General features: G+C 45.8%; 1 protein-coding gene across 4 annotated transcripts in view; it reads left to right on the top strand.

The window, feature by feature from the left end:
• Window positions 1-497: 497 nt before the first annotated feature.
• The window catches only part of LOC127569394 (amyloid-beta precursor protein-like), a 145,469-nt gene continuing 136,103 nt past the window's right edge, over window positions 498-9,863 (top strand). For 2 of the 4 annotated variants that reach the window (XM_052013997.1, XM_052013995.1), the window contains exon 1: window positions 502-772. In XM_052013997.1, coding sequence (XP_051869957.1) covers window positions 689-772 — 84 coding nt within the window. In that variant the 5' untranslated portion in view covers window positions 502-688. Of the gene's footprint in view, window positions 773-9,863 lie in introns of all 4 variants that reach the window. The other 2 variants (XM_052013998.1, XM_052013996.1) reach the window with 2 other exon arrangements.

Genomic DNA, 9,863 nt, shown 5'->3' with positions numbered 1-9,863 from the left:
ACGGTGGCTTTGGTAGTATATGCACATATTTTCCAGTATTTTTGTAACGTGGCCCTGCAAGTCATATGTGACCTCCTACTCCCCCACGCTGGCTGGCATGGTTGGCTCGTTATACAGACACCTCCAAGCTAGGGGCGCTGCAGGCGCACTTCAAGTGAGGTGTGTGACAGCTGGCTGGAGGCAGACGCAGTGACTCCTCCGAGCCGGCCGGCGCTGCAGTTGTCTTCCCAGCCGCGTCGGCCAGGCGGGAATGAGCTGCAGTACCTCCTCCCAGCCGGGGGGCGGCGCTGCAGGTCGCTATGGAAACGGTGCGGAGGCGGGAAGCGGCCGCTGCAGTGCAGCAGCGCTCTCGGGCCCCCGCCGCTGGCACAGACGGCGGGAGGTCGGGCGGGGACGGTGCGCTGCGCTGCGCGCTTCCCGGCCTTGTGGCTTCAGCGCTAGGTGGCGGTGCCGGGCCGGAGCGGGAGCGGGAGCTGGGCGGGACCCAAGCAGGGGCGGGGAGTCGGGGAGGGGCGGGTGCAGGTGCCGCACAAAACGCGCTTCACCCCCCTCCTTCGCTTCCAGTCACCGAGTTAGGGAGCCGTCCGAGGCGGCGTGGAATTACAGTCCGTCCTCTTCATTACAAGGACCGCCGGCACCACCAGACATCCCCCACCTCCCAGGCCACAAGAACACACCCGACGCGGCCATGATCCCGCACTTACCGGGCCGCCTGAGGATGCTGCTGGCGGCGGTGGCTCTCGTCCTCGCCCCGCTCTGCCGGGCTCTGGAGGTAACGGCGCCCGCCGACCGACGCGACGTCCGGCTGGGGCGGGGGGTGAGGTGCTGCTGTCCTGCGCTGGGCTCCCTGGGAAAGGTGGTGGGGTCCCACGGGTGGGGTGGAGGTGGTAGGGGGTGCTTATCCTCGGCTCCCGAGGGTGGGATGGGGGGGTGAGTGTTGGATCCCTCTGGGCTGGGGTCCCGGGGGGGGGGGGGGTGAGCTGTCCTGGTCTGGTGGGAGTGGAAGAGGGGGTTCCCTCTCAGGGAAGTGGTGGGAGGGGGTCTCTATCCCAGGCTGCGGGTAGAGGGAATGTGTGTGTGTTTGGGGGGGGGGAGGGGAAGAAGGGGGTTGGGTCCCTCTCTGGGGAGGGGTTACTTTCCTGGGCTGGGGTCCCAATGGGGGAGTAGGTATTTAGGTCCTTCTGAAGGAAGGGGTGGGGTCCCTTTCCCCCAATGGGGGGGGGGGGGAATGGGGTGGTTGTTGGGTCCCGGGGGGGAGAGGAGGGAATGTCACTGTCTTGGGCAGGGGGCCCCGTGGGGAGGGGTGAGCCGTGCTGCTTGGGTCTCGGGGGTGAAGGCAATGCCTTCGAGGGGAGGGCGTTCTATCCTGGGGCTCCCGATGATTGGGAACGGGTTTGGGTTCCTTCTTGGGATGGGGGGGGGGGGGAGGAGAAATCACGTTCCTGGGGTGTTAAGGGTAGGGGGATGCCTTTGAGTGGGGGGGGGTCAACGTCTTGAGCTGGGGGTGCATCTTGGGGAGGGGGCTCCTGGTGGTGTGAGGGCAGGGAGTGGGGTGTCTCCTGAGGGGTGGGGTCACTGTCCTGGGCTGGGTCTGGGGGAGAGAGGGTACTGTCCTTGGTGTCCGTGGTAGTGGTGGGGTGGGCACTGTCCCGAGAGAGGTACCAGGGTTGTGTCCCACTGAGGGAGGGGAGGACTGCCGTGGACTCCCGGTGGTGGGGTACGTCCTGAGGTTTGGGGGACACCATCCCAGGCTTGGGAGGGGATGCCTTTGAGGGGAAGGGGCTTTGAGCAAGATAGGGGTGGAGTGCCTCTGATGTTGAGGGTGCGGTCACTGTCTTGAGCTGGGGTCTCGGGGTGGGGGGGCGGGGTTGGGGATTCCTCCTGCGAGGAGGTTGTGGTGTTTGGGGGAGCGTGCGGGAGATATGGTTGTCTTGTGGAAGGGGAGATGGGCTCGCCGGCCTTGGATCTCAGTGGCAGGGTCGAGAAGGGGGCGCCTGTCTGAGTGGTGGGATTATAAACGGAGCTACCCTGAGGAGGGTGGAGGCTGAGCGGCTGTCAGGGGGTGGGGGGCTTGCTGAGAGATGTCTGACGCTCTGGGGGAGGGGGGTGGGTGCGATAAACAAACCTGCGCGGACCTGGGATCAAGGGGAACCTTACCCCCTGAGATTGGGAAGCTTAGTTGCGAGTTCCCAATAACTCCCTCCCCATGCCTGCCCTCCTTCCTGATTTATTTGCGGTCCCGGTTCCTGCGTGTTCTTTGTTTGGCTTCTTTCAGCTTCTCTTCGTCTGAGCGTGTGTTTAGATGCTCTGCAGCGGGAAGATTTGCCCCCTTCTGTCCCCCTTTCCCTCTATTCATGCCTTTTTTTTGCCCCCATGTCGTACCTTTATTTCTCTCTTCCCCACAGCTCCTCCGCCCCACTCCCATTTTTAATCTATTAAATCAGGTGGTTGCCCCTTAAAAGATGGCGCCTCTGCAGTGCGCAAACATCCCCTGCCTGGTTCTGTGCATCAGGGTCTTGAGTAATATTTTTATCATAAGCAAATGTAAAACGATTTTTCAGGAGATTTCAGCTTTTTCACTTTGTAGCATGCAAAGGAATTTGTTGCACTTAAGAATGCATGCGTTGTCATTGCTACATATGTATAAGGTGGAAGTATACGAGAAGGAAAGGGTAAAGAAATCAGTAGAAATAAAATCTGCCTACAAAATGAAATTGAGAGACTTAACCTGTATGAATCTTGACTTTGTATAGAGCAAGATATTTCTACATACTATCTCCCACATTTTTATTTAACTCTGATTATTTATTTTTCCTTCCCTGCATTTCTTAAAATTCGAGGTCATTATTTTTTTCATTGAGTTTATCAGGTTTATTATTTATGTCTGAGCTCTGTCGCGTATTTTTGGCTGTTTTCCCATTCTTCTATCTGTCTGGGTTTTGCTCTTGTTCCTTATCCTTTCGTCCCATTTTATTTACATTTCTCAGATTGCCTAGTGTGTTGCTGTAATATGAGAAGCTTCCGTTTGACATCCATTTAATAAAATGTGCAATTATCATTGGGGAAATATTTTTGTATTTGCAGTATATTGATTTTTGTAAATGGTGGGTTAGTAACCTCTGAGTTTTGCAGTTTGTTTCAAGCTGGGGCTATTACATTTCAATAATTATAAATTGGGCGTATGGCATTTAAGTTTCCCCATGTTATGGTGAATACCAAAAGGGAGCTTGTATTTCAGTGATGAGGATGATCTAAATCACTGTAATCAGTTGTCATTTCTTTTTTTTGTTCATCCTTTGGTCTGTACAGTTTTGATATTGAATATGGCTTTAATTGTGGAAATATTACTTTGTGATAGGGCTGAGTTATCAAGGTTAATATGGACTGTAATAAAGTCATACGAAATGAATGTACCTTTTGCTACATTCTTGTAAAGATCTCGCATGATATTTCTTTTAAAAATGCCTGAAGCATTAAAGTTGGATGATGTTAGATGTATCTATGAGGAAATCAACTTGGGTGGGTCGTTGTTGCAGGATTTTTTCAAATGGCTGCAGTTCTTGTAATAAATCCTGGGAGTGGACTGATTCCAGTGAGCTTTCTGCAGTTTCAAGCCTTGGGTTGGTTAGGATTGGATTGTAGAAAACAGCAATCATTATACCCATCTTATTTATAGACAATGGCATTTTGTCACCTTCTAATTCATTTTTATTTCGGGTTAGGGTGGATAAGGCTATTCACTGATGACTTGTACTGTTTACATAAAGATGGGTGCTGGCTTCACCTTGGAGACCACCTGTGTGCTGTTTTCACTGTTGACTCTTCCCCTCACCCTAGAAGTGTAACACTTTCATTTGGAAACACAATATTTGCTGTAATTTAAAAGCTTGTATATTTGCCTTGTGTATCATTTTGATTAAATAATCACCATACAAGCCAAGAATGTTCACAGATTTGACCTAGTCTTGGTGTAGTTGCCATATCTCTACCAGCATGACTGCCTTACTTGGTAATCTCACCTTGCCTCACTCCAGGGACCTGAGTACAAAAATTCAGACTGACACTTCAGTGCCATACCGTCAGAGATGCTATTTTTCAGATGTGATGTTAAACTGAAGCCCCATTTGAACTCTCAGGTGAATGTAAACAATCTCATAGAATTATTTCAAAGAAGAACAGTGTGGTGTCCTACCCAAACAACAGATTACATGCTTATTATCAACGATATTTGTGGGGACTGGTTGTGTACAAATTGGTTAATATCTCCTGCACTACAGGCTTCGCAAGTGCTTCATGTCTGTAAAGTACTTAGTCATTCTGAAAGGGACACAATAAGTATTATGTAATTGAAAGTCTGTCTTGGATGTGATTTCTGCTTCTGAATACTGACCGCTATGCACAGGTCTGTTCTTGCCCGGCACTCGTATTTGTATTTTTCAGTATGAGGATTTTTTCCCCTTTCCACACAACCAGAACCAGTAGTGCAATAATACTGGGGTGCCCTTTTCAACCACCATATCACCCTCTTGACCCCCACCCTTTCCCACAAGCGACTCCAGCAAATAAATTGGTATGTTTCACAAAAGAATTGGTCTGTTTTTGATTTTGGCCTAAACCATTAGGGAAGGACTAGAGAGGTTGAACAGGCTAGGACTTTTATTCAGTGAAGCATAGGAGAATGAGGGGTGATCTTGTAGAGCTGAATAAATCATGAGGGGCATAGATAGGGCAAACGCATAGTCTTCTCCTGCCCCCCCCCCTGGGTTGGGGAAATCAAGAACTAGAAGACATTGCTTTAAGGGGAGAGATTTAAGACGAACTTGAGGGGCAGCCCAGAGGGTGGTCTGTATATGGAATGAGCTGCCAGAGGAAATGGTTGAGGAGTTGGAATAACAACATTTAAAAGACAGTTGGACAGGTACGTGGATAGAAAAGGTTTAGAGGAATATGGGCCAAACATGAGCAACTGGGACTAGCTTAGATGGACATGTGAATGGTTGGGTCAAAGGGCCTATTTAATTTCTGTGACTCTGACGCTTTGTATCAAACATTCTTGAGGCTGTACAACTGTAAGGTCACGTACATCAGTGATTTTGATCATAGTCGCAAAACAACTAACAAATCAACCCAATTACATTGCTGATTTTGATTGCTTTTTGATTTGAATTTCTAAAATATCAGAATCTTCCCCTTTCTTGCATAAAAACTTGTAGAGCAAAGATTCTTCAAGCTACTATTCTGTCTTTCTTGTGAATCGGAAAATGGTAAAGTTGGGGCATACTATCAAGGTTGGCGTATGCTGTGGTGAAATGTGAGGTTATCCACCTTGGGAGGTTTGAATGGAGGGAGAAATGGTCAATGTTCCAGGTTGATTCATTGACTGTTTCTCTGTCCACAGGTGCATCCTAACCTGAGTTTATCAGCACTTTCTGTTTAAGATTTGCAGCACGTGCAGTTCGTTTTGATTCTCATTGAAGGGAGAGAGACTGGAATTCTGCTGAACAGAAAGTCATTACATATGTAACTCAGCAGATTAGCTTGCAGATACAGCAAGCAGTTAGGAAGGAGAGGATTGTTGGCATTAATTGCAAAGTGGTTGGTGTGTATAAAGTCTTACTACGACTGTTCAGGGCAGTGATAAGACTACAGCCAGGGTACCGCTCTTGGTTTTGGTCTCCTTACTGAAAGTGATTTGCATTCCTGGGATGAAGAGAGATAACTCTGAGGAGGTTGGGCTTGTACTTGAGAGTTCAAAAGAAGAAAGTGATCATATTGGAACATAAGATTCTGAGGGGGCTTGACATGGCAGATACAGAGACAAAAATAAACTGCAGATGCTGGAATCTGGAGTTTAAAAAGCAAAAAAAAACTCAGTTCATCAAGTAGCGTCTGTGAAAAGAAAAACCAGTCAACTTTTCGAGCCAGTCACCCTCAGAACTGGGGGTAGGTGTAAGGGCAAGTTATGATGAGGACATGTGATTCTACAATGGTAGATTGAATCAAAAATTTGGCAAATGGAGTTTAATGTGAAGTCATGCACTTTGGTGAGAGGAATCAAAAGGTGGAATGGAGAGAGACTGTAAATGAGTGAAGTTCTGAGGGATATGGGTGTTCTTGTATCTGAACTACAAAAAGTTAGGCAGGTCCAATGAGTAGTTTTAAAAAGGCAAAAGGCACGTTGGCCTTTTTTGCGAAGGGTTTGCATTTAAGAATAAGGAGGTTTTGTTACAGTTGTACAGGGTGTTGGTGAAGATATACCTGAAATACTTGGTATAATTTTGCTTATCTTAAAGGAATATAATAATGTTGGAGGCAGTCCAAAGGAGATTTACCAGGCTAATTCCTGAGATGAGAGAGATGTCCTATTAAGAGAGGCTGGGCAATTTGGGCCTGTGTTCCTTGGAGTTTAGGAGAATGAAAGGTGACCTTATTCAAACATGTAAGGTCATAGGGGGCTTGACAGGGTAGATGTTTGAGGTGTTTTCACCAGTGGGAGAGTCACTAACGAGGGGACACAACTACAAAATAAAGAGCCAGACATTTGAAACTGAGGTGCATGGAAATTTCTTGTCTGAGAGTGCGTCTGGAATTCTCTGCCCCCGGGGGTGGTGTCAATAAAGAAATTTTTCTTCTGATGGTTGTGAACTTCCTGCTCTAAACAGGGTTTGGGGAAATGGGAGCTAAGGGCACAATCAGACTAGACATGAACTTCTGAATATTGGTGCAGGTTCAAGGGGTCATATAGTTATGGCCCCTTTGGTCTTGATACCATCTTAGAGATGCTGTTGAAAAACTTCCCTCGGTGGTGGTGCTTGGTACATTAGCTATCAAGAAATTTGCTCATAGCTATTTGACCATCTGAAAAAGATTCAATTTGTTTTACAGCCAATGAAATACATTTGAAGTGTATTTATTGTTTTAACATAGGAAATGTATCAGTCGATCAGTGCACAACAATGAAAACATCCATGTGTTTTCCTTGGGATCAAATAATCAGCCTTTAGTAATTTTGATTAAAGTATAAATACTGGACAGGGATTACTCCCCTGCTTCTGAAAAATAGTGCCTTGGGATCATTTGTGTGCACCTGGGAGGACAAATGGAGATTTGATTTAATATCTCATCAGAAAGACTGTGTCTCTTACACTGGAGTGTCAACCTAGATTTGTGCTCAGCTCTCTGAAGTGAATTCACACGACCTTCCAACTTAGAAATGAACTGCAGCTTGACTGAAATGGGTTTAGTTCTTGTGTGCCTTGTAGCCAATCTGAGCTGCAGACTTGGAGTGGGGAGGATAAAACATGAGAGGAATTAATTGGGGGGGGGGGGTTGGTGGGGAGAATCGAATCTAAATGCAGGAAAAAAAATTGGACTTCGTCAATAGCATGAGAAATGTTTTTGAATCTCTGAGGGGCTTCAAATCATATCCATGAGGCAGCTAAATCCAAATTATATATTTGGATTTCTTTAGTCCTCAGGAACCCTTCCTGACAGACTAAACAAATCCATTTGAATAAAATTATAAAAATCTGGAGCAGCCACTGGGTCCCTTTTACTAGTCAGGAGGTTGTTCTTATTTTGGCTGTAAACTACATCTGGTAGAGACCACTGTACAGTATGGTCATAGTTTGGGTAAAATCACTTTGCCACTCAGTTGCGTGACATGGATTCAAAGTGTACTTCACCCCCATGGGTGAAGTAAAATGTACAGAAAGAACAACCAAAGTGATGTCTTTTGAAGTGTTTATTTTCCCCCAAGTTCCCCATGAAAACAATTATACTGTATTTGTAATGCTACAAAGAATTAAGTTCAAGTGACCAATGTGGGACAATATGCCTCTTTCTTCACTTCCTTTTCTGTAGCTTCATATCAGATATTGAAAACCTTGGCTTAGGTTTAGTTAGGTGTTGCTGTCCTGCTATTTAGGATGACCACGTGTGAAGAGGCACAGGGTGATATCCAATGAGGTGTACTGTTGTAGCAACCGAGAATAGTATCTCCATTATGTTGTCATGCAATTCTAAAGTTGCTGGACTGCATTATCAAGTTCCTCCAACAAAATAACCAAGATCTATTGTAATCTATTTGGAATTGGAACATTAAAAGTCTAGAAAAGTCTCCTTGCCATGGTTTTTCAAGTGGCAGTACAACACTTTCCTAAAAGAACATGATTGATTATGAGTTCAGCTTGATGCATGGGTTTGCATAATGTTTGAACTATTAGCTATCCTGTTGTGTGTTGTATTTGTGACTTTGGCCTTATGCTGTTTGCCAACCATGTCCCCTCCTGCTGCATACAAAGCATGGAATTATGATTGTCAAGTCTGGTTTTCAAAGTGTTTATCGAACATAACAGGCACATGAATGCTTGTCTGCTTTATCAGGCAATAAAATCACGCTGATCTAATTGTTTACCTCAACTCCATTTACCTGTTCAGAGCCAATAACCCTTCAGTGAAGAATGTCATCTACCTGCACCTTGATTCAACACTCACAGCTCTTTAGAGAATACCACAGCTTCACAACTCTCAAAGAAATTTCTTGTGCCCTCTTGTAGAATCATTGAATAGTTATAGCAGAGAAGGAAGCTATTTGATTCGCTGTGCCCACACTGCTCTCTAGAAGAGCAACTTAGTAGTTCCATCCCTCAACCTCTTGTCCATGGCCTTGCATGTTTTTCCTCTGCATATATTTATCCAATTCCCTCTTGAGGGCCACTTTGGAACCTGCCTCCACCACATCTTCAGGCAGTGCATTCCAAATTCCAGTCTCACACTGCATTAAAGTTGTCTCAGATGCAAGATCCTTATCCTTGTGTCCTATACTTCTAGATTCCTCCACCAAGAAAACATTCTTGCATCGTCTGTTGTGCAAGACGCACAATCTTGTTTCATTGAAATCATCTTGTTCTTCTAAACACCAATTTGTTCAATTTTCTCTCATCCCAGGAAATCATTTAGTGAACCTTTGCTGCACTGCCAACAAGACAAGTATATCCTACTTTAACTCAGACTGAAACTTAATGGGGTGTTCCAGATGTGGTCTTGCCCAAGTGCTGTATTTATGCCAGTAAGCCTTCTCTACTTTTGTTTGCCATTCTTCTTGCAGTAAAGGCCAACATTCCATTTGCCTCAATCATTTGCTCTGCCTTCTGTTACATGAAGGCACTCAGGGCCTTTATTCTAACAATTAAGTACCATTGTGCCTTTTCCTCTTCCCACCCAAGTGAATTAACTTAATATTTCCAGAATCTTTATTTAGTCAAGCTGCTTTTTCTGTACCATTACCCTTTCTATCCCTATCACAAAGTGTAGATAAATCTGCTCACTAATTGTCAGCAGCTAAGTATGCATCAGTAGGGAGAAGACTGGTGCACTGTTAAAATGTTGGTTGGCTGTGAATTTTCAGATGTTTGTTCAAAATGCATTTGGAAGTATTTGTAACTGCTGCCATCAGGATGAAAAGTTTTGTGTTTTTAATTGGTGTGGTTGCAGGAAGAGGTGACCAGATGGATAGAAGAAAAGATTCAAAAATGTGTTCAAAGCCTCAAGGAAATGCCCTTACTGACTCTTGGAAATCCCTGGCCCATGGCCATTCAAGGTGAAAGAGCATTTGGGATGGTATTGAGAACCTCTAGGCCATGCATTGGGAGCACACACAAGAGCTGTGTAAATGGCAGAGGGACCACACCATCTCACAGAACTTGCTTGTCTACCCTGTGTTCCTGCCCCATTTATGGAAAAAATTGTGGTTCCTCCATTGGTCTTGGCAGTCACCTCAGAACCCACAAAATCAGTGGAAGCAAGCCATTTTTAATCCTGGTGGATTACCAAAGGAAAAGAAACAGTTTTTGCAAATTAAT

The sequence above is a fragment of the Pristis pectinata genome, chromosome 4, assembly GCF_009764475.1.
Source record: "Pristis pectinata isolate sPriPec2 chromosome 4, sPriPec2.1.pri, whole genome shotgun sequence".
NCBI classification, from domain to species: domain Eukaryota; kingdom Metazoa; phylum Chordata; class Chondrichthyes; order Rhinopristiformes; family Pristidae; genus Pristis; species Pristis pectinata.
This window is presented reverse-complemented; position numbering and strand designations above follow the sequence as displayed.